The following is a 24,856-nucleotide window of genomic DNA, read 5'->3' as shown; positions in this document are numbered from 1 at the left end:
ATACTGTAAAAGACATCTCAACGTATGATTGATCCACTAGGTGCTTGCATCCTTGGATGGAAATCAATTTTTTACTAAGATACTTATTACTAAATTCAGTTGACGATCTCTACGAGCCTGGAATGACGATAGCAGGGCTGACTTCATGTTTAAGTGTTCGAAATGTGTCCAATCATTACGTATACATAAATGTTCTATTTGTTATCGATTGTATATTGTGAACACAATTTGAGTCCATCTTTTAACACACACTAAACTAAACTAAACTAATACTGTATTTATTGTTTTTCTTTAAATTTTAATATTTCTATGAATTCCAAAATATTGTTGTTGATAGTTCATCAATCGGAAAACAAATACACATTGTACTAAAAAAATTTTAGTCGATAGAAAACAATTCACACCTGGAAACAACTTGTTTTCTTACAACTGCATGGTAACGCAAGCAAGCAAGCACAATGTTTCTCGGAAAATTAGCCTCTTTTGAGTGCACCACATTGCATTAATAGTGTTGGACAAGCAGTACACAGTGTCACCTCCATAATAAGAGGCAAACGATGTCATCGTCGACGTGCAGAACACAGCTCGACATTGTACACATTTTTTACATTTTGTCGTACAAGAGTTTATATTACGGAAACAATTAACAATATCTAAGACAAATAAGGACCATCATTTGAAGTGACATAATAAATAAGGTAAAAATCCTTGCTGATGTTATACATTTTAGATTGCTATCTCTGTTTTAGATAAATTAATAGCAAACTAAGAGAAATTCTGTCCATACTGATATTGCCACTGTGTGCATCTATTTATGCGGCGTGAAGCGTAGCGCTCATTCTGCTGTAGTGACGATTTCCAGGATGTCTGCAAGATGCTTGCACACGTCGCTGTTAGGATTTAAAAATAAATGTACAGATTATAGTGCACTATATAAACGGTGCCACTGTTGCAGAAAGTTCATTCTGTTCGACAAGCTGAGGACGGTTAACTAAACAGGCAACAGCTAGTGGGAAAAGATAAAAGGTAAGTTAAGGTAAGGTATTATAGAGTGTTTCTTTCCAAAGCTTAGTAAATTCATTAATTTTGAAGGTAGTAAAACGGGTTTGCAACCGCTTGGATTGCAGCTCTGATGATGAAATTTCCACACAACACGTTCATGAATGTTGGAGTACTGCTGGTGCTGTTGATTGCTGTCGGAAGCTTACAACCAGCAAGCGCAAAGCGGTACTGTGGTGATCAGCTGCCGAAGATACTTGCCATGCTGTGTGTGGAATATTTTTCATTAGAAGATCTCCGAAAGAACACAGGTAACAGAAATGAGAAAAGTGTGCTTTTTATCCGCCTAAAGTTATACCTATTGCATTACATCATCATATTATTATGTCTGCGTAAGAGTGAACGAAGCAATTTTTATCTTTTGTAGTTGAATTTTATAGCCCTGTGACTTCAAACCAGTTCCTAGGTTCGCAGTTAGACTGGGCCGGAGAAAACTTTAGTGAGAATGGGTTTAAAAGGAACTTTAATGTGCCATCACGCTACAATCACTTGGAACCGGTGGAGGATGAGTTTGAACCTTCGCTGTGGTTCAGGCAGAAACCCTACCATCGGTTCATGGTACCTCACTTGAAGGCACGGTTCCGAAGAGATGTCGCGGACGAATGCTGCCGGGAGGATTGCAGTATGGCTCAGCTGCTGTCCTATTGTAAGGTGGTGGCACCGGGAGTGGTGCCCACTTAGTATATTATAGTACAACATCTTATTTGTTAAAAAGATCAAAACAAAACTTTAAGGGATAAATGAGCAGCCAAGAGACTTGTGAGCAAACAGTAGCGTAATAGATTTTGAGCTTTATAATCGAATCGAATTCGAAGCGAATGGAATAATTACTTACCATTATGATAGTATGCCAGCGCATGGAAGTTTTATGACGGAAAGCACCGTGTGAATATGTAATAAACTTTAAATAAAATTTATCATTCTGCAAATGATGGTTTGTGGTAGTTTTTAATACTTCTTTCTTACCTACACTTATCGACTAACAAAATAGTAGCGTAATTATGTTTTTTTTTATGTTCTTTAATTCTTTAAATTGTTAAAGGTAATTTTTTAAATATTATTATGTTTAATTTCGCTAGCTTTTTATAAAATTGAGATTAAAAAAAGCAAAGAAATAGCATAATAGTTATTTTAGGTGGATACTAGGACTAGAGCCCAACGGTGTATTCTATAGATGCGTCAGCTCATACAAGACCGGATATACAGGGCTTTCGGGATAATTTTGACAGTTAGATTTTTGTTTATAACTTGTGATCGAGTTGGCATACGACAGCTAAAAGTGTACGGAACAAGCAGCGAAAACATCCCGTGGTAAAAAATGCCAAAAAAGAGTACATTGTGGAAGCGGATCACATGCATCATGATGATCCGCACCGGACGCGACAACTGCGACATCATGCAGTGCGTGCAGTGCAGACATGGGCAAAATGAATCAGAACTGAATGATTCATTCCAATCTTTACACTGAGTGAACGAGTACCGCACCGCCAGATAAATGGAATTGATTCTTCCACACACTAGCGGTGCGGTATTGATTCTCCGTGCGGACGCTCTCCCTGTCGACTATGAAAGTGTGCGATACATCTCCGCACGCTAGCGGTGCGGTATTGATTCTTTGTGCGGACGCTCTCCCTACCCAAGAAACATTTCCTATAGCTTTTACACTTAAACATGTCTAAAGAATGCTTTACTATGAGTGTATTAAGCATTATAGTTTTAACATGTATTTTGAAGATGCTTAACAGTCTTTGAAGTTGTTAAAACTTTAAAACGTTCTGAAGGCGATTATAAGACTGTCTTATAAGACTTAAAAGATGCCTGGCTTGAACCATCCAGTAAACGTATCCTTAAGCATGTTTTAAGACTCGTTATTTTGAGACTGGGACATCAAGATCAACTGATCTTAATAATTGCTTATTAAGTCTTGTATGAAGGGAACTTGGGACAAACTATACAGGCTGCATCTAAGATACGCTATTAACGCAAAGCGTGAAGAAGCGGTTTTCAGCCATTATATATTTAAGCCATTATATAGTTAAACCCACTTGCAGTGGGTAGTTATTATTCAAATTCTAAACAATTTTAGTTTTTTTAATCATGTTGCTATTAACTGATATTGTACCAAATCAATAAAATTTGTGAAAAGAACTGTCAAATTCAGAAATCCACGATTGTGTAAATTTGCGCGTATTTCGGACACTACCTGTACTTGGAGAGACTTAAAACTTGTTAATCTGCACAAGTGCTTACTAAAGCTATGTGCTGTTTAAAACTATCTTAGTCACACATACAGCACTACAAATCGACTGAACATGTGATCAGGAAAGTCCTCTTGATTTTAAGAAAATGGAATCCATTTTAATGCATGAGATTGTTGATTTGTGTATCCAAAATGTGTCAGCCATGTTGATGTGTAGATAAACCAATTCATATTTTACAAGACAAATAGAAAAATGGCAATTTTCCAAATGTTTTACCCGTCATTTTTATTATGCCACATCCTTGAAAAAGCTTTTTGTGCAAATTCAGGGCGTTTCAATGAAAACTATATATTTAAAATAATTTATTTTTAATCTAAAAAGTTGCTGATTATTAGGGCCATTTGATATTTTTTAAATTATTATATTGTATTTCAACAGTGAAATTTTCTTGGCATGGATTTCTGCTCATACGCGAGCGATTTCAGAATCAGAAAAAATATTAAGACAACATAATAATTCTCAAATAATTCTCAACAATTATAAGGACTTCATAATCATTACTTCATTGCCGTCTCAAGAACATATCCATAGCAATAAGCTGTAATTTTGATAATTTATTTACGCCTCACATCTTAAAGGTCTAGAAATGGTTTTAACAAGTAGTCTTAACAGAGTTCTGTAGATGGGCCCTTTCAGTCTTAAGTGTGTTTTATTGTAGTCTTATTAGTTCTTATAAGACATTCAAATGAAAAAGGGAGGCTTAATGGAATAACCGTAACAACAACGTTAAAACTATGATAAGATTTAAAATGTTACTTGGGTATCGACTATGAAAGTGTCCGATACATCTCCGCACGCTAGCGGTGCGGTATTGATTCTCCGTGCGGAAACTCTCCATACCGATCATGAAAGTGTGCAACAAACCACCGCAAGCGGTGCGAAGTTCATTCTCCTACTCAGAAAATCAGCATGCTTTTTCGATCTGATAGTGTGTTAACTAGAACGAGAAAGTTTCTGTTATCCATGTCTTCTTTCCCGTTCCGCAAAATAGCAATACACTCTCGCTCTAGTAGTTTTTTTTTCACCAGACCGAAACTGCAGGTAATTTTCCATATGTTTGGAGCACCCCATGTCGGCTTTGAATTTATGAAGAAGATTCTCCTCATGGACTATAGTTAACCACAGAACACAAAATGAATAATGATATAAGAAAATAAAACAAATCGTGATAAATTTAAAGTTTAGTTGAGCATTAAAACAACTGATTTCTTTTTTCTAAGTTTGTAAATGTAACTTTATAAAAATAAAAAAATAAAATTGGGTGGATATTTTTGCAGCATATAATCGATATTTAAAAACGTACCGCACCTCAGGCGTGCGAAAGAATCACCGCGCGCGTTCAGTTCATTTCACTGAGCGAACTGGACCGCACCTGATCTTTAAAAAGAATCATTTTTCCCATGACTAGTGCAGTGTTCGATGAACACGGTGAAGGTGATGAAAAAAACTTCTGCCAGGACCAGAAGGCTAACACCCAGAACAACCGGTGGTTGGCTAATTGCCCGGCGGACGTGCCACGGGTGCCGCAAACCAAGTTCCCCCAGACGGTGATGGTGTTTTCCTGCGTGTCATCGGAAGGGGACGTGATGCCGCCCCACTTTTTCGAGCAGGGGCTGAAGCTGAACGCGGACGGGTACATTTCCATGCTGGACACCGTCGTGAAGCCTTGGATCACGAGAGTGGCCAACGGCAGACCGTACGTGTTACAGCAGGATTCCGCTGCGTACCATACAGCCTCCAAAACGATAAAGTGGTTGGCGGCCAATTTCAACGACTTTACCGCGCTGAATGTGTGGCCTCCCAGCTCCCCGGATCTTAATCCAATGGATTATTTCGTGTGGGGCGCGGTGGAACGGGACACCAACAGAACCTCCAGCAATACCAAGGCGGAGCTGATGGCGAAAATCAGGTCCGTTTTCGCGGCCCTACCCCGCAAAACTGTCGCCAGGGCTTGTTCCCGGTTCCGGAGACGGGTGGAGGCCGTAATAGAAGCCGAGGGCGGATATTTTGAATAACATGAATAAAATACATGGTAAGCTACTATTTCTTAAACAAAAAAATTTCCCCAATGATTAATTTTGCCTTTTGTTTTTCTTTCTCCGTAGGTGTCTGTCAAAATTATCCCAAACGCCCTGTAATTGATTCCCAACCTGCAACAAATCATCATTATCAGACCCTTATGCAGAATTCTTTAACTGTTAAGTAAAAAGAAAATGTAATAAAAATAGACCAGAATTTTCATTAAAAATCCATATTTCAATACAATCTTCGAAATTCGGTGAGAGCAAACATAGATATTGTGATTAACGCAATAAGTAAAAATAAAGATTTGATTCATACAGGAAATGCTAGAATAGGACACTAGAATATGCACTGACAACGCACCACCATGAAGTGTAGTATAGGTGTAGTACATGAGAGCCATATACGAAATATATGAGCATCTAGATACAGATAATTTCTGATGTATTTTTTTTAAACTAAGAGAATATAGTTTAGACTAAATTCTCATTTAAGAAGTAAGTTAATTGGGTTCGAGAGCACGGAAGCGATTGAAAATTTTTAAAACTTTGCGAAATTTGCTTGTTAATTACAAAAAAGAGTTTTTTCGTGGCCACATTCTATAGCCTGAGAAATCAGTTCACCTCAAAGAACCTGTCGCGACGGACGAAACTGGAACTATGTAGGACCTTTTTATAGTAACGGTACTCACATACGCCTCTGAGAGGTGGACTCTGTCCAAATCTGAAGGAAGATGCTCAGAAGGATTCTTGGCCCCGTATGGTCATGTTGTACGGATGGAAACAGATGAACCAGCCCGTAAAGGCGTGGTAGGACCAAATGAAGGTGGCAAGACGGCGTTAAGGCCGGGATAAAGGAATGGCAGACGAAGGCGCAAGACAGTGAGCGGTTTCGAACACTCCTGAGTCAGGCCAAAACTGTAAAGCAGTTGTTGTGCTGGATAATATTCATTTTTTTCTCGTGGCCGCATCAAAAATCGTCACAATGACATAACACTAACGAAAAACGAACGAAAAAGCTATACCTCATGACAGCTCTACTGAATATCGATCGATATTTTATTTATAAGAGTATTTATTAGAAACTAAATCAATAAGTTAATTAGAAACATGCATTTTTGCAACACTACCTTAGCAATGCATCACAATTGCATCAGATATACAGTCAATTCAAAAAGTATTCGTCTAGCTGAATATTAGACAAAAAGGTGAATTATGGGCAATACGTATGGGGCGATAAAAATAATGATGGGGTTTAATAAAGGGACCATCAATACACACGTTTTGCTAAAAAATAAGCATTTAAATAGTGCAATAGCAACAGAAAAAAAGCTAAAAAAAGTGGTTTGATGAGCGTGCAAAAAATATTCGTCTATTTAGCTTTTTAATTATTTACGCAGGACAAACTCTACGCAGACGTGAATTAAATTTATTATTATCAATCTGCTGGTAATTTCCTTCCAAATTAATACATTTCTGTGGTTTCAATTGCACTTCAAGCTCAAATGATTGCAGCATAATGGCGAAAATCGTATCTTTAACTTATGAATAACCTATTCTACCCATTTTTGAAGGTTACAAAATGTGTGGAAGGGCTCGTTCCTTCATTTGATCAGAGTTTGGCCATTTTTTTGACACTAATTGTGTGACAAATTGCCATGTAAGCAGCCATCCTTGACGGTTAATCTAACGAAACAAGCGGTTTAATGTCCAAAAAAATCCAATATATCCCAGAAATCAGTGAATTTTACGATGGCCAATAAGATCAGCAAAAGATACGGGTCACATTTGGTTGATGGGTCATGCTGCATTTCATCGTAGCTGGTCATGCAATAGCTTGAAGGAGTGAGTTGGGACAAAAATCTTTTGTTTGAATAATACCATACGCAGAAAGTGGCCAAATCTGTTAAGGTGCATCAAATAATTAATGCTTGCAGTTTTTAAGTACTTTGGGTGCCAGTGCTGAGAAATTGTACTTAAAAAGTCCCACATGTTTCAAGAACGGTCCAGCAGGAGAACATACAGAGCATTGTCATTTGCCCGAAACTCCAAACCAGCTGAAACCAAACTGATGAAAATGATTTAGTAGACTCTCAATATGATATCAGTTGCCATTTATTCAATGGAACTTGGCCACGTAGTCCGGAAATGCAATATTTCTACCAGAGAATAATCGGAACAAGACTTGTAGGATGAGTGGATCAAAAATACGCATTTTTTAAAGGTTCAAATGAGTTCTTGCGTTGTGCAAGTAGTCATAAATCAATAGTCAATCAATAGTCATAAATGCAATAAGAAACAACATAAAGATTTTTGTTTGATTCCATATCCTTTGTTTTCATACGTATATTACGCCAAAAGTCTGTTAGACGAGTACTTTTTGCGCACCAATCAAATATTTTTTTCGTTTTTTTTTTAAATAATTTAGTTGTTAATGCATTATTTTAATGCTTATTTTTAGCAGTACGTGTGTATTGATAGTCTTTTTATCAAACCCTATGATTACTTTTACCACCCCATGCCTATTGCGGCCATAATTCGCCTTTTTCTGCAAAATATTTAGCTAGACGAATACTTTTTGGACTGACTGTGTCTGTTTGTTTACGCTTTTTTGCAAACGAGAATAGTTCATGGTTTATTGATATTGTTATTCCCGTGTATAGCTAGCAACTTGAAATGGAAATATTCGCCAATCGCCCGAAAATGTAAGTAAGTAAGTAAGTAAGTAATTTATTGATTTGTTTTGTAACAATATTCCACGAATTATACATTGGTTCCGATCGATTGACCTCTACTCAATAACCTAATTGTTATAACGCTTTGCGTATTTGGATTGTACATCTTTACCTGAATTGAAGTAGATCGGGAAAATTAGAAAAAAAACCCTCTGATTGTTTTACCTTAAGATAATCCTACGTACTAGTCCTTACTCCTATTTTTACATCTACATTACAATCTAGCTATTTACAATTGTGCCTTCACTGGCATTACAAAACTTATGTGTTACGAACAAAATTTTTTACTAGTTCAAAACCAGTAATTCTATGTATATCAAATGTGCTATGCCATGGGGGAAGGTTTAGCACTCTTTTCAAGAACTTATTCTGAAATACTTGTAACTTATTTATATGAACATTTGCACAATTTGCCCATATTTTAGATGAGTAAAGAATTGTTGGCTAAATTACGGTTTTATAAAGTAACAGTTTGTTTTTTAAGTTCAATTTAGAATTCTTGTTTATGAAGCTATACAACATTTTTATAAGTCTTGATCCACTTATAACTTTTTCCTCTATATGTTTCCTGAAGGTGAGCCTTTTATCCAAAACCAATCCCAAATACTTTACATTATCTTTCCAAGCAATATCCCAGTCACATATTTTTACGATCTGGTACGATCTGGTAATTTATATGCGCTAGTGCATCGTGTAAAAAATATGGCCTCAGATTTTTCCTCGTTGATTTTTAATTTCCAAGTTTTACAAAATGTCACATATTTTTTAATTCCATTGTTGAGGTTTTTAATAATAGATTTTGGATTGGAATCCGAACTACTCATGGCAAAGTCATCTGCAAAACAATATTTTTTTACAGATTTTGTTTTAGGCAAATCGCTTGTAAATATGTTGAAAAGAACGGGTGACAGTACGCTGCCTTGGGGTAATCCGGCAGGTGGGTGAATGTCATTTGATTTCGAAGAGGTTATTTGCACTAAACAGCTTCTATCGGATAAAAATGACTGAATCAGTTGAATGATGTTCGGAGGAAAATTGAAAGAAATTAGTTTGTACAAAAGCCCTTGGTGCCATACCGTATCAAACGCTTTTTCTAGATCTAGCATCACAAAACCAGTGGATTTTTTAATATTTCGCTGTGTTTTGATGTTTGTGGTAAATCTATCAATTTGTTTAGTAGTTGAATGCCCTGGTTGAAAACCGTATTGGTAAGAAGTTATGATGGTGTGTTGATTGAGATGCTTCATAATTTTTTTTTGTAAAATTTTTTCAAAAAATTTTCCCAGACAACTGAGTAAACTTATTGGTCTATAGCTTTTAGGGTCTTTATGGTCTTTTTTGGGTTTTGGAATTGGGATGACTTTGCCTATTTTCCATTCAAGAGGAAATAAAGGAAATTTTGGTACAAGCGTTTAAAATAAACGCTAAATATACGATGGCTTTTTTAGGCAACTGTTTTAGGGAATGGTTATTGATTTGATCTGGCCCTTGAGATTTTTTTGATTTCAACTTATAAATGATGTTTTTAATGTGTTTTGGTTTAATAAAGTTTATAGGATCGAAGTTGTTGCTGGGTTGAGTTTGATGGTAGGAGAAGAATCTACTATTTGTCTCTTGGATGTGATGTTCAATTGGGCTCTGATTAGGAAACGTTGTTCTGTAAGCTTTTTCAAAATGGTCTCTCAGAATTTCACATTTTTCATTATTTGTAATATAACACTTTCCATTAGCTTTTAAGGGAGGAATAAATGTAAAATTACCTTTTATAATTCTAACAAATTTCCATAGTCTAGATTTGCTTGGGTCGTTATTAATTTTTTCAAGGTTGCCTGTCCAACTCTGGTTTCGTAAGTTTTTTATGTCTAATATTATTTCTTTTTTTAATGTGTTATAAGTTGTTTTAAGTATAGAGTTATTTCTATCTTTCTGCCATTGCTTCCTTGTTGCATTTCGATGTTTAATTTTTTGAAGTATATTAGGGGGTAGAATTATTTTAAATTTATCTGGTATTATGAATGGAACAGACTTAGTGTGGGCGTAGTTAATTAATTTTGAGAAATATTTTATCATTTGATCTATTTGGTTTGATATGTTAATATTTTGGAGATTTAGATTATTTGTATTGAGGCGATTATTTAAAATTTCTTTGAATAAAGTCCAGTTTGCTTCTGAGTAGTTCGGTATTCCAGAAATATGTTTGTTTTGTATTAGGCCAATATTATATTCAAAATAAACAGGTAAGTGACCTGAGGTAAATTTTTGTATGGTAAGAATGTTGCAAATTTTTTCGGGTTTGTTAGTTAATAGTAGATCTATGGTTGAGGGGAGACGATTTGGGTCATTTGGATAATGGGTGTGCTCTTCAGGATGAACAATAGAAAATTTTCCTCGAAAAGGGTTTTTCCCATCTGATTTGCTTTGCTACAGTTCCAGAAACGGTGACGTGCGTTAAAATCACCACAGATAATAAAGTGATTTGATATTTTGCTTAGTTTTGTGATGTCCTTCCTGAAACTACTGTGATCATTGTTTGAACCTGGATTATATATGGAAATAATGGTCACTTTACTGTTTTGGGTCTTGATGGTAATTCCTATTGCTTCAACTTTTAATTTGTAGTCTCTATTTACTTCGTGGTTGATAGCTTTAGATATTACTAAAGCTACTCCACCTTTTTCTCCCTGAGTTCTGTCTAGTCTGTAAGTATGATAATTGGGGTGCGAAAAACGGGTACCATTCTTAAAAAATGTCTCACTTATGGCTGCGATGTGTATATCTTTTTTCAAAAGGTAGTTAAAAAATTCGTCTTTTTTGCTTGAAATACCGTTGGCATTCCAGTGAATGATTTTAAGTACATTATTTGAGGTTAGGAAAACAATATTTTGCTGATATTTGAACAATAACTGCGATTAGGTCTTGTTTTGAGCTACATTTGCTCAGATTTGAAAATACATCTTTAACGATTTGCCCTATCTCGTTGAGGTCAAAGTCAAGATTATTGTTTGAACGTGTTTGTTGTTGGTGGAACAGGTCAGAGAAATTCACGTGGTTTGAAGGAGTGGAACGTGTTGGTGTGTTGGGGAGACGAGGGAACGATGTCTCGTTGTACGTAAATTCTCTGGAGCGAGAAGGTGTTGGTGTTACCTTTTTAAGCCGTAGCCTAGCTGGGCAGCCGGAGAAATTTGCCGTATGATGTTCACTACAATTTGCGCACTTCAATTTGGCTGGAGCTATTTTACCGTCTGGACAGGTTGTTGTTTGACTTAGTGGACACGTTTTGGATGTGTGTTTATCGGCACACTTTACGCACCCTGGAGGAAGATAACAGTTTGCGTTACCATGTCCGTAGCGCTGGCAGTTTGTACACTGCATTGGACCGTATTTGTTAGAGTAGTACTCAAAGTATACTCGGTGATGATCTACTGCTCTAACCTGTTTCAGCTCGCTCAGTGTTATTGACCCTCTAGGGAAGTGTAGGAGATACATACACTGGTCGTCGTAGCGTTTTTTCTTGAGTTCGAGTTTTTTGATTACGCATGGTGCGATATTGACTTCAGCAAGAACGGTTTTAATGTATTCTGTATCTTGCTCGGGTAACCCAAAGATTACCACTTTCGTTGTTTTTTCTTCCGGTAGTTGATGCGTGTAGAAAGAATTGTTGTGGCGCTTCAACACGTCCACTACAAGCTTAAAATCTTTAGATGTGGTAGTGTTAACTACTATACCTTTATATGTGCAGTTTGTTGTGTAGTTCACTACACCAACGGAGGTGATTTTTTGTGCACATCTCCTACTTGTGTGCCGGTGACTGTGATCGGTGGTATTTTTGATTTTTGTTGTTTTGCCGTTGCCGATGCGGCAATTATCGATGGAGCTTCTTCATCTTCGCTAAGAATGTCGTAATCGTTACTTGTGGTAACGTTTGGTATCGTGATGTATAAGCACGAAGGCACGGCGTCCCTCGATGCTGATCCTTTCTTGCTGCAGCCCATGGCTATGGGCCGAGCTAGCCTTTTTAACGCCTTCGCTATTTTGTTGTCGTAGTTGTCTGTTTTACTAGTGTGTGTGTTCTATATCAGTGATCGCAGATAACGATTAGATGCGTCCGATCGGGTCGGAGACTGACGAAGGAGTGTCGCCCGAAAATGTTCAATCCTGCTAATTACTGTAGTCACATTGATATGGCAAGTAATGCGAAGCCTTTTACCAGGAAAATAAATCATTAAATAATTAAAAAATATGTACTTTACAACATTTGCAATGAAGATGGGTGTTTGACCATTAGGAAATGGAAGCAAAATATTTAAATTCAACAAATCGTCTTCCCACTTGGACAATAGTTCCCCCCCCCCCCTTCGCTGATTAATCATTGATGTAGACAGCACCGCAACGTTGTTTCAGTTGCAATGGACGCACCTTGTCCAGTTCGCACCAGTTTGGCTGGGCGGAATCGAGGTTTACAATCCATCGAGATGCACAAAACTAAAGACAAACTACACAAGCACAACAGCAAAACATAACATAAAATGACACAAATGTCTCACGCCGCCGCCGCTGCTGCTGCTGCTGGGGGGCAAAGGAAGAAAAACAGTGGCAAATAAAGAACAACAGACGACGGTCCCGCGGACACAGATAGCGACACAGAGCTGGGAAATGCAACTCAATCAACAGAAATGTGCACGATTGAAGGTCAGCTGATGGCTGGAATGAGTGAGCGGTCCATTTCATAACACGTAACCGTCGTAAGTCATAACAGAAACAGTGCGCGGGATGTATCGCACTGCTCTTCCTCTGTTCCTCTCCGGCCAATGCTGCTCTCTTCCTTGGTGGTGATTGTTTTTGATGGATGGCTGGATGCGCCCAGACCCGGTCACGCATAAGAAATGTGATCAACGGGCGGGAGAGGGAGCGAGGAAGAGAGATGCGGGACCACGGTATCAGTGTACTCGATCGATTTGGCCCATGCCGGTGGTAGCGGCAGACCTGGAACCCTTCCCGGCCAACGGTCAATTAACGGCGGCGACAGTGTGTCGTGCGGTGTGTGTTGTAAAGACTAAAGCGGTCACGTTTAGTCGATGCTGCGTTCCTTGCAGCGTGTTTTTTTCTGTTTTGTTTTAGAATGAAACCACGATCAAGTCGATTTTCGGACAATAGTGTACAGCAGTCACAGATAGACGAATGTGTTGTTGTTGTGTATTTTTTTGTTTTTACTGTCATTCATTGATGTCTGAAGTTGAGTTTCTTTAAATCTACTACTTCGTACGCGGCTACTAACTCTATCGATACACAGAGGAGAGCCTACACAGGCAAATACGATCACATTCGTTCAGAGGACATAGGGACACACGGTGCGGGGTGGTCGGGTGGGCCGAATGTGGCGATTGTACGATAATAGGTCCTGCAGCACGGCTCGGTCAATTGAAAGTGGGATTTAAAGTAAAGCAGCTCTTCCCTATTGAAAACCATACTGACTGCGATCGAGCACTTTTTGTTAAGATCAATCGACGTATTTTTCATTCTTTATAATTTCTCTTAATATTTTTTTTCTTGCTCGCTTTTCTAAACTTACGTCGCCACTTTACCACCGTCATTTCTCGCCTTTCTTAATGGTAAATACATACACACACACTCACGCCTAAAATGGTGCAGTGCGTTCAAACCCTTCAGACCCGATGGCTTCACACTCTACCTTTTTCTCTGTTTGTTTGTGTTGTTCAATTGCTATCATCTACGGTTAAATTCCCTTCCCCAGTGCCGTGTGCCGAGGGGAAAGGTAAGAACCGGAAGGTAAAATCTCACCATCATTACCATCGCCACCCCACTAAACGTGTACTAAAAATACATACATACTATCAAAAATCGAATGGTAGCGGTACGGAACACGGTGAGCACTTCGTACTAGTTACTTGTTGACTGTTCTGCTTTAGCTATTACGGCCTAAACGGAAAGAGAAAAAAACATAAAGGACACACGGACACGCTCGCTGATGCCACCACCCGTAGTTCCGTCTCACGTTCCATCCGTACCACAGAAGCGCTATATTACCGTAACTCTGTCTGTATACATATGTTTGTTTGTCTGTGTGTGTGTGTTTAGGGAAGGTAGACGCTTTTGAAATGCTTTTAATTCCTTGCAATAGAACGATAGAAGCCGTATTGATGATGGTATATATTGAAAAGTGAATAAAAAATGGGTAAAAAGCAAGGAAACGCATTCTCAAACCACTAAAGCAAAGGTACATGGATGTAAAGTGTTGGTATAATTATAGTAAATCTCGGAGCCACGAGACGCTTGAGATGCCCAAACGGTCTCCAGTTACTTCTCGACACACACACACACACACACGAACGCAAGCAAATAAAAAAAAAAACAATAGTATAGGGGCGTAATGTAGCGCACAAAATGTGTTGCAGCTAATTGTAATATCCTATAAAAATTGTAATAATAATAATAATAGCAATTGATCTACACATCGCCTCACGCCGAACGAGACTTCTTGGGAAAAGAGGGGGGGGGGGGGGAGGGTGGGAGCGAGTAAAATAGCAAATTAAACAAAAAAAAAGATATAGAAGAGAGTAAACTGGATTGAATAATACGCAAGCAATTGGTAAACAAGTTGCTAAACACACCGGTCTACCGGTTACATATCTCCTTCCCTTGATTCTCCCTATCTCTCTCTTTCTATCTCTCTGCGCCTGATTCATAACATCCGCCTTTTGGGTGCTTTCACTGCTTCCCCCCCCCCCCCCCCTAACCGCATCTCATCCTCATCCCAATCGGGTTTTGCGCTTCAATCACAGTAGGCACGCAGCTCGACGTAGGAGCAGCTCTTCTTGCAGCACTCATCGTAGATACCGCCGGAACTGCGCCGACTGCGCCGATGAACGCCGGCACCGGGATAAGGGAAGCCGGGCGGCAGTGTGTCGGGCAGGGTGGCCACCTCCACCTTTACTCGCTGGTTTGCCTGATCGTGTACATAATCTGCAAGTACAGAGCAAGCAGAAAGAAGAGCCGCGTTGTTGCGGTTGGTTAAGGACCGACCAATAGGGAAGCGTTGGCCACGTGCCGGTGGCGCTTTTACGTACCTGTGCGATAGTGTGTCAGCATCGGATACCGTCCCTGGCAGAGGAAGGCTAGCGTTTCGGTCAGCCGGCGGCCACAGTAGCGCGAGCGTGTTAGCTGACTGATCAGGGCATCGCTGTTGGGCGTGGAGGTAGCATGGGTTTCGTTCAGCATCAGCAGCACGACGACCACTGCCACGATCAGGACGGAGCTCATGCCGACAGCGCTGGATCGCATCTGGAAGAATGGGAAAAATGGGAAGCGTGCACATTAGTATTTATGTGGTTCAGGGTGAGACCGTTTACTGTAATAAATAAGCCATCAACAACAGCTACTGGACGGACACACTGCTGGCTGCAATCAAAGGTTAGCGATCAGCATTTGATAAGCTTTTTTTCACAAAGGGAGGAGAACAAGAAACAAAAAAAAAAACCCCTTCATTGCTAAGGTTTATTGACATTTTCCGCTTACTAGGCCCATGTTGTCATGATTAGGACATGTTTTGAGCATCGGATTCTTCTTCTTTGATTAACATTCCGTTTGACGGTGTTGTGTGTTGAAATCAACCGCCCGCGTAAGGTCAAGTCGAAATGCGCTAGTGCGCAATCTGTGACACACACTCATACACACACAAAAGAGTGTAATTAGTAGCACCGTGTTTAATGGCTATAAACATCACACTTTACCGGAATTGTGCGCCGTGAATCAGTGAGGCCGCAAACAGCGTACGGTTTGTTGCGATTGCGTGTGATCATCCTACCGAGCCGACTGGCCAGAGATCGCACCTTGGACTTAGATTAACAGGCGGTAAACAACAGTGCCGTCGTCGCATGCCGCCACCGGTTCACAGTTTCCGGCTATTTGTGCCGCGTGGTTTTGCAACATGCTCCTGTTCCTTGACCACTTGCATGGAGCCGACGGGAAGGTGTTGTAAAATTAGCGCTCCCACACCGCGCGGGTCGGTTCGCGGTTATCAGTTGCCCTCCACTGATCCACTGGACTGGGCGGCAACAAGAAAAAAGGGAATGTGTAAAATTGGAACGGAATTCCATTGGTTTTCCGGAACAACAGCAGCATGAGCTCGGCTAGTGTGTGCGCCTTCGCTGATCAGCCCCAGCCACATGAACACACCGCTTGTTTGTGAGCCCATCACAGACGGCGGAAGATTGACAGCACGAGGGCAGTGCAAGAATTCTCGCTCGTTTGATCGTGCGGGCGCGATAGAGATGGACGCATTTCAACAACCTTCCAGGGGGAAATTTTCAAAAAATATTTCCAATGCTGCGTCCCTTGCGAGGTAAGATTAAACTATTTTCAAACAATCGATAGCAGGCGACGGTCCAACCATGGCGCACGCGTACGACCGCGTGTCAGTACGGGCGGATGATGGGAGACAACCAAGTACGATTAATTGGGGTTCATTGAAAGAAATAATCGTCCTACTCGGTTGAAGGCCACGATGCACCCCCAGTCGAGCCCGAGTCCTTGGATTTGGGAGTGAATCCCACGATCCGTGACTGTCATCGGGACTGGACCACCGGTCTCTGGACTCTGGTTTTATTATTACTTTCGATCCATTAGGGTGTCAGGGGCAGCAGCGGGAGGGGTACAGATACAGCAATAAACCAATCAGCGATACTCCATCAACAGCGTAGTGTATCGTTTAGCAAACCAGCGAGTGCCCATGTGTACCGGTTCCGAACGAAGAAGCGATTGCGGAAGATGCGCGTAGACTCGCGTGGTACCGAAGGAAGATTCGTGCAAACGCCGACCCGGGGCGACTAACACAACGCGGGGAATGGTAATCAATTTATTGAACTGAGGGAGCACTGAACTCACCAAGTGGCCAAATCCACTCAAAGCGCTTAGGGTACTTAGAAAATTTTTATTCGTTCGGCTAAAGAAACGTCCTCACGGCTCCCTTTTTTTGGGAGTCCCAAGCCCACCCTGAAGTACCGATTCAGGCTCCCCACGGTTGGACAATTGGTCTAATAAAATAAAGGAAATAATGATAGCGATGAAAATTCGCGAAATATCCGGATTATACGTACTGGGTGACCTCGCATCGCATTATTCAGTCCAAATGGGACACACGCATGCGATCCATCCAAGAAATAGAGAGACAGATAGAAGGAGGAGAGAGAGAGAGAGCGGACACAAAAAAAGACAATTTCGAAAGCTGGACCTTTTTGGCCAGGGTGTGAACCACGCACAGGACAACCCGCGTTATGGCATCGCAGCGGGGCGACCGATCTTTCTAACCCGCCAGCCGGCCAGCCGTCCCGCTATGTGCCATCTCCCCTGCGTCAATGAACAAAAATGAATAAATTGAATTCAACCGGCGGAGTGCGCTTTTTTCTTCTCGATCTATCGTGCCAGCTGGGGCCAACGGGGTTTGTCCTGTGCCGTGCGCTAATAGGATTGCCCCCCTCGTTACCCATCGCCTGCTTGCTCATCGGGCTCAATTGAGTGCGCGGTGATCGTTCGACGGGGTTTCTCTTCCTGAAAGCACCGGCACCGGTTACCACTGGCGACCATATCTCGTGCGGTCGTGTGACTCGCGTCTGTTTCTCCGGCTCGATCGGGGCTACAATGTGTGTGACACTCTACGGCTACTCATAATTGAGAATGAGTCTATACTGACCTCACGTTTTTCGACGAGGGATGGTGGAGAAGTGTTTGATTGATGGAATCGCACACTCTTTTGCAAATGGTGCAGGGTATGTACGTGCGTGCGTGCGTGAGTGTGTGTGTGTGTGCGAGGGGTCACGGTCCCACTTGGCTACCGTTGCCATCTCTTAGGTGCGATCCGTTCGGTCGCGTGTGGACAAGAGTTCATCTGTACTGGGTACGATTTATGGGTACGGGTACGGTTTGGCGTACGATTTACTGCCCAACCCCTACAGAGCGATCCAGCGCTACAACACTTACCCCCACCGCCGACGTAAGTGTGCATGTGGCACGGGCACGCCGGCTAGTAAATTGGCCAGTGCCAATAGTGGGCGTCCGGGTTGGACGTTGGACGATGCTCGAAATAGATACGGGAGTCTGGCCGCGATAAGACCCTCCGGATACTCGGCTCGGTCTAAATTCAGATGAATGTCGTCCCAATGAGTTAATGCGGATCCGTCTTCTCGTGCACGCCGATGGAAGGGTGCTGCTATGGGAGCAGCAGTTTGTGCCTGTTACGAAGAGGACCCATGCACTCCCAAAGGCACTCTTGTTGTGGTGCTTGCATGTGGTTTATGTGTGTGTGCGTGTGCAATGCGGCACACGCGCGCAAATGAAAACAAATGATTTTATTTCAACAACAATCCGCGCCTTGGGTTTTCCACCAACGCAAAGGGTGGGGCCGTGGGCCAAACTAGAACAACCTAAGTCTGGTGTGTCTAGCGCGCATGGCCTGGTTGATACATCCCGGCATGATTTGTGGACACTTTAGTTGTCCGACAGATTGAGGCAGAATTTAATTTTCGTGTTAACGTAACGAAACGGCACCCATTGTGTGTGTGTGTGTGTATGTGAGGGTCGCTACGAATGCAGCCACAGGGGAAAGGAGGAATCAGTACGTTGATTGCCCTTTTCGTCGCACCCCGGGTCGAGTGGTGCCCGGATTAAAGAGATGCAATTTTCAATTTTGAAGGCGCTTCACAGCATGTACTTTGAACCCTTCGGGGCAGAAGATTTTTACAAGAGTTTCTCCGTTTGGTGGACTCATCTTGTCGGGCAGGGCATCGAGAAATAGCAATCCTTTTATCTGGGTTTTAGATTAGAAAAGTAACAATATGGTTATGAACCGTAAAATCCCAATTCAACATTGTCTATCATGTGTCGAATGTAGACCCAAATAAGCATTGACTGATAATTTTAAGTAACGTAAGAAACGCACACAGCTGGTTGAATTAAATTAATTAGTTTTTGATCATTGACGCTAGATGGATAACATAGCTGTATTAGCTTATGGTGTTGAGTTTGCAGCTGTATTCACAGGCTTTTCAAGCAGATGTAACACACTAGTTTGGAGAAAAAAAAACAGCGCTAGAACCCAGTTTAAACGATTGTTAAACTCAAAATTACGCTCAGTAAATGGGTTCTGATTAAAAAGCACAGTTGAATGAGGTAAAAAGCGAAACAATCAAATGCCAGACTGTTTTAAATATCGGTCCAATCAAAGCCACTAACTAAACTAGCTGAACTAAGTATCTTCAACGGTGCGCACATATTTATCTTTTCCAATATGGAAGTTCGCTTTCAGTTCATTTTTGCTTTAAACGCATGTTGGTTTATCTTCAAATGATGTTCCAGCGTTTGAAAATCAAACAGTAAACAACGGCTGTGATAGCACAGTGTTTACTACCGATCAAGGTACACATTTCCTAGCGTGTGCACTTAAATTATTCCAATAGGTGAACATCTTGCCGTAAAAAGAAGGATAAATCATAAAATAATCCATTAAATCGCAGCAGAAAAAAGGAATAGAACATAGCAATACTAAGAATATACTGCGGGTGCGCCATCTAGTGTGAAAGTGATCAACACAATTAAAAGAATGAGAATGATCGTACCATATCAGTTTAATGTTAAATTTTGTGCATTAAATGTTCTTCGATACTTTCCCAACGTTCTCTAGTAGTTAAACAATCTTTCTTTAACATAAGAGTGCTTGCACCTTGTTGATCATTTCCCTCCAGCATTTATCGATCGTTCTTGTCAAACACATGGGCAATGAGTTGAGCTATTATTTTAAAATTTCCCTTACCTTGAGTCTCACCGGACAGATAGAATACAGCAACCGATTATGACCGGTGTGAGCCAGGCTGAGACACTGATCAGTGCCAGGAATGGTTAACCGGGACGGGGGGAGGGATGGATTGTTTTGGTTGTTTGTGAACTGTACGCAAACGATCCAGCCGGTTGAGAGCGAAGGATGGGGTTTTGCACATTCCGACACGTAATGTGGTGTGCGGTAATTGCGGCAGGGAACAAGCAGCGCGATTGCAGAAGGTAATAAAAGAAATCGAAGACCCCAAGACGCTTTCCAAGGCGAGGCTGTCTGGCGCAAAGGCAAGCAAGGCAAACGCGACAGCGCAAGAAACGAATGTCGAAGGTAAGTCACCGCTGTCACTACCATTATTATCATCATTATTATCATCATCATCAGCATCATCATCGGCGTCTTTCATGCTCGCCATCGCCATATTTATGCTGCCCTGTCGTGAGAATACGCTCCACCCCACACTGAAGCGTGCCGCAGTCTCGCGAGGGGAGTGTGAGAAAGCCCTTTGCGAGAGCGAGAGTGCGCGAGCGAGTGTGGCAAGTGTTTTGTAGGACGATCGCGGCAATCACACTGCGAGCGCGTGCAACATTTCGTCCCAATCGGGACGCGTTCGAATGCATCGGCTTGTTGGAGCACTTGACCGCTTGTTTACAACTTTGCCGTACTAACCGCCCGCTCGCTCTCCTCGTTACTACCGCTCCTCGCCCAGACCGTGTTGGCACTTGTGTGCTTCCGTGTATGCGACTCCCTTTCGTGCCAGTGCTCTTTTGCTGGGCTGTTGTTCGCTTTCGGTTTTGTACGGCACGGAGGTTTGAGGTCACGAGCTGCTGCTCATCAAATGTGCATTTGTGGTGCAGTTTTGGGGACACGGAATGCTCTCGAAAGCACGTCGTCGGACAGGAGGGTGGGAAGGAAGGGAAAGGGTTAGTTAGTTTGGACCGTCCGTTTTGGATTCCGAGACGGTAGAAACAATAATAAAAAAAACCCTGCTACCGCGTCGGCCTAAGCGCTAACGAAACATTGTTGCAGCGATAAATGCAGCTCTTAACTGAGGGCAATGATCGATTTAATCGTCGTCTTCTCAATCATCTTCGACGACAACTTTCTTCCCTTTCTTTGCTTGCGGCTGGTTTTTCTCCCTTTAAGTTTTTTTCTTCTTCTACCCAACCACACGAGTGATTGAATGTTGTAGCCAGAAACGTCCTCCTGCCCATGGACGCCATCCTTTAATGAAGGCTATAAACCACCAGCCTTCCAATTACACCTTCTAACGAGGGATCTATCCAGCAATACGTCACCATTCTGTGCCTTAATTGGAAATTAAAAAGAGATAAATATTCATCTAGCTAAGGATCCCCGTTCGCTTACACATGATCATGCTCGCCGAGCGCACATGCGTGTGTTTACATGATTTCCACTGCCAACTGTCCAATGTTTCAAAACCCTGTCCCCGGTGAAACCGATCGCTGCTGCTGCTTCATCATCATCATCATCGTCATCATCCACTCGGGCGTCGGTTTCCCTGCATGACCTACATAAGATGGGTGAACCCGCGTGCTCCCGAGCCCTTCACCACATGGTGGCGAGAGGTTTGTTTTGCTTTATTTTTTGTTTTTGTCCGGATATTCTGCTACACAACTAGCCACCAGCACCACCACTACCACCACCACCATCACCACTACCATGCACCATGTTTGCCTTGCCGTCTTCGGGCCCGGGTACGGGTACGATCATTTAATTCTCTCTCTCTCTCTCTCTCTCTCTCTCTCTCTCTCTATCTCTCTCTCTCTCTCTCCTTGCGTTTCCATCGTCCCTTGGGATTGTACGACCATATCGCGCCCAATCGTTTTCGCCCAGAACAGATGGTTGGGAAAAGCCTGATATGCTGGCGTGGCTTGGCCATCAAGTGTGTATGCATGTGTGCGTGTGCAGTGCATACGAAACAGATGGGAACGAAGCGAACAACAAAAACAACCCAAACAAATACCCGAACCCCCTGCGGCACGGCTGTTACCGTGACGGGGTCGAATGGAAAAGACCCAGCGGGTCACGTCCAGCACACCCGTCACACCGATCGACCCCCGTCCTCTGAGCGTAACCGATCGGTAGCAGCAGCAGCAGCAGCAGCCGGAACCCCCGGCGACCAGCTGTTTCTGTCATCCCATGTGTCAGCCCTTTTCCTGCGTCTGGCTATTTTTAGAACCTGCTTTCGTCCCGTGCTGTCCCGGGACATGGAAGAACCTTTCGTTGGCTACTGCTGCTGCTGCGGCTGATGCTGATAAAGCCGCTCGGAGGTAGACCGTGGCCTCGTTGAACCCGTAAAACCGGGGGGAAGGAAGCAGATAGCAGTACCCTCCTGCACTGTGTCCGTGTGTTTGTGTATGTACTTGTCTTTTGTTCGTAAACATACACACACGTACGGGGATGGGTGGAAAGCGAGAATAAATCATAAACACGACCCCTAAGGCAGCATTTAACTAGGTTCGCTCGAAAATGTCCCACCCGGGGACCATCAACGATCATTGCTCGGGTGAGTGTGTTACTTCATCGCTGATCAGTCGCCATGTTTGTTAGGGTTTTTGTTGTCGATTGGTAGGTTGTGTGATTAGTGTGCAGTGTGATCGTGGCTTAGCTTTAACTATAGACATGACGAGGGCAGGACCATGATTGTTTTAATCAGGCGAAGGCATTGTTCTGTGAGTAGCAGTAAATTTAGTTACAAAGGAATGGTGGGTCGAAATATCTCCTAGTTTTGCTTGTAGTTCCATTTTAGGGTTAAATATTTAATTTAATTTGTTTATAGTTTATATAACAAACACATAAATAATCAATTGAAAAAGGAAGACAAACAATTTGCAAAGGAAGTTTGTTTTGTTACACCTAATGCACTCGTCAACAAGATTCATCTCCACAACAATAACAATGGCCAGAGTAAATAAGCTTTAAGAATTTCTTGTTGCACTTCTTGTTACTCAACACAACAATTAAAATTGAAACAATTGTTACAATTGAAATGTAACACAACATAAACACACATTTTAATTGCTTACCTTTATGCAGTGAATTGCTCAGCAGTGGCTCGAACACAACGCGGAATCGAAATCAGTGCGACGATACGCTCGATCGTTGTTGGTTCGTCGCGGTTTGCCGCTTTTCGAGCAGTTTTTGTTAAAAATGAACACAAAATCAATCCAGCTGCCCGCAGTACACATTCAAAACCGGGCTGTAGGCGTAGGACCGGGTGCGGTGGTTCCTGTCGACCCGTCACTAATGGTACAGTTTCTTGCTCGCACTTAGAACGGCTCGTACTGGCAAAACGGATACATTTGACGGTAGGGGGCGCACCTATTGGGCCGAGGCCTAATTGCAGATGTTCTTGGGTACACTTTTTCTTTGGTAAACGAAACAAACTACCTATCCACTACTTAAGGCACCTATTCACCGACGCGATACTAATGAGCACTGGAGGTGTACTGGTTCTCGTTTCTGATTATAGCTTGTTGCTTGTTTCAATTCGCACAGCGACAGGCACGGCTTTCCGGGCAAAGGTACATGTGTGGCATACGATTGTTACGATTTGAGTTGACTGGATCGAATCGATTTTGCTTTTGTGTGGGTTTGTGTGTGTGTGCACGCTTCTGTCTCAGGATGTACAATTTTCTTGCCGAGTGAATCCAAAAAGGGTCACAAGCCAAGTTGTCAACAGCCTGCCTTGGTTAGCAACGTGAGTGACGGATGCTGGGTAGTGAACGGCGATCTTGCGGGGCGATCTTGGAACGGAACGACGGCGACGAAGGGGACGGTATTAGCGAAAGGAAGCTGTGGTCACCGGACGTCGTTTCTTTTTTGTTGCGAGTATGGTTGTTTTTTTGTTTGCTGTGTTTGCACCCTTTTTCGTAGTTCCCTTTGCAGACGGGTCAAAGGTCACTCACTTGCACAAAACTAATGCGTTCGGGCACACGATGCACGTACGGACGGGTTGGACTCACATACGGGGAATGCAACAAATGCACACTTATACACACATACACACCAAGACGCGCACGTTTCGACTCCAAAGCTCGTGTTCCCCCGGTAGATGGGATGGGATTTGGTCGCTCGCTGCCTGCTATCTCGTCGACATCACAATTGCAATTCGGACACTCCGGGCTCGGGCTATCGCTTTAAATCCCACCTCGCTCTGCATCCTACGGATCCGGTCGATTTTGCCCGTCTATCTCTCTTCCGCTCTCCGTATTGTGTTGTTGTTTTCTCACTTTTTTCTTGTCGCTTTCTCACTGGCTCTCGGAGTATCTGTGTGAGCCGAAGCTGCTCTCTCACTGGCCGGTCCAGTACACGCGCTTCCAGCATCCGAAACCGATGCAAAGCGTTCGAGCTGCCGACATAAACGTTCATCGTTCGTTCTCACGTGTGATCAATTGATCTTTTGCTCGGAAGATTTCGCTCTCATCTCAGTTGTGTTTGGCTCAGATGCTTTTGGCATTGATTTGCAGGGGATTGAAGTTGGTGGAATCATATTAAATAGAAAGACTGATTACATAGAGACTGATATTCATACATTTCACATTAATGTCATTACTAAAATTTCAAATCGAATTCAAGTCCATAGCTATAAGTAAATCTAAATAAAACTTAAGTCAAGTTGCATCAATCAAAGTAATAGATAGTAAATACAGAAAAATTATCACAATAGGGACATATTTCAATTAGGAAAATATAGGGGAGGGGAGGGAGTTTCAGCAATTCTGTCGCTGGATTTGCTGGATTTGCCTCCCTTCGGTATTCGGATCCCATCGTCTACAACAGTGCTCTCCAACCTTTTAAGCATCGCGGACCTTTGGCTTTGAAAATATATTTGCAGCGGCCCACATCCATTGAGAGCATACATTTTGTAAAATAAGTTCAAAGTTTTCGATAAACCGTATGTTAAAATCTTAACCT

The 24,856-nt window shown here is 42.1% G+C and overlaps 2 protein-coding genes across 3 annotated transcripts; one reads left to right on the top strand and one right to left on the bottom strand.

Moving 5' to 3' along the window:
• Positions 1–939: 939 nt before the first annotated feature.
• Positions 940–1,988, top strand: LOC120903604. 2 transcript variants are annotated; one of them, XM_040313128.1, is made up of 3 exons: positions 940–1,026; positions 1,093–1,310; positions 1,427–1,862. In XM_040313128.1, the coding sequence occupies exons 2-3, from the start codon at positions 1,133–1,135 to the stop codon at positions 1,738–1,740; spliced, it is 492 nt and encodes a 163-aa protein (XP_040169062.1). In that variant the 5' UTR covers positions 940–1,026; positions 1,093–1,132; the 3' UTR covers positions 1,741–1,862. The 2 variants fall into 2 exon arrangements, with proteins under 2 accessions (XP_040169062.1, XP_040169063.1); XM_040313129.1 differs by having other exon boundaries at positions 972–1,026; positions 1,128–1,310; positions 1,427–1,988.
• An 11,267-nt stretch (positions 1,989–13,255) lies between these two features.
• LOC120900028 (bombyxin F-1-like) lies at positions 13,256–24,066 on the bottom strand. Its single transcript, XM_040306516.1, has 3 exons — positions 22,966–24,066; positions 15,162–15,375; positions 13,256–15,057 (listed from the first exon to the last, which is right to left on the bottom strand). Exons 2-3 carry the CDS (start codon positions 15,373–15,375, stop codon positions 14,867–14,869), a joined length of 405 nt encoding a protein of 134 aa, XP_040162450.1. The 5' UTR covers positions 22,966–24,066; the 3' UTR covers positions 13,256–14,866.
• Positions 24,067–24,856: the final 790 nt, after the last annotated feature.

Source organism: Anopheles arabiensis, chromosome 3 (genome assembly GCF_016920715.1).
Source record: "Anopheles arabiensis isolate DONGOLA chromosome 3, AaraD3, whole genome shotgun sequence".
NCBI lineage: Eukaryota > Metazoa > Arthropoda > Insecta > Diptera > Culicidae > Anopheles > Anopheles arabiensis.
This window is presented reverse-complemented; position numbering and strand designations above follow the sequence as displayed.

What these genes read in the sequence shown, in the direction of transcription:
- LOC120903604 (XM_040313129.1), top strand. Translation starts at nt 1,133, where the DNA reads ATGATGAAATTTCCACACAACACGTTCATGAATGTTGGAGTACTGCTG. An exon ending in AGATCTCCGAAAGAACACAG is followed by an intron (nt 1,311 to 1,426) that starts GTAACAGAAATG and finishes TATCTTTTGTAG; the next exon opens with TTGAATTTTATAGCCCTGTG.
- LOC120900028 (XM_040306516.1), bottom strand. Translation starts at nt 15,375, where the DNA reads ATGCGATCCAGCGCTGTCGGCATGAGCTCCGTCCTGATCGTGGCAGTG. An exon ending in GCTGACACACTATCGCACAG is followed by an intron (nt 15,058 to 15,161) that starts GTACGTAAAAGC and finishes CTGTACTTGCAG; the next exon opens with ATTATGTACACGATCAGGCA.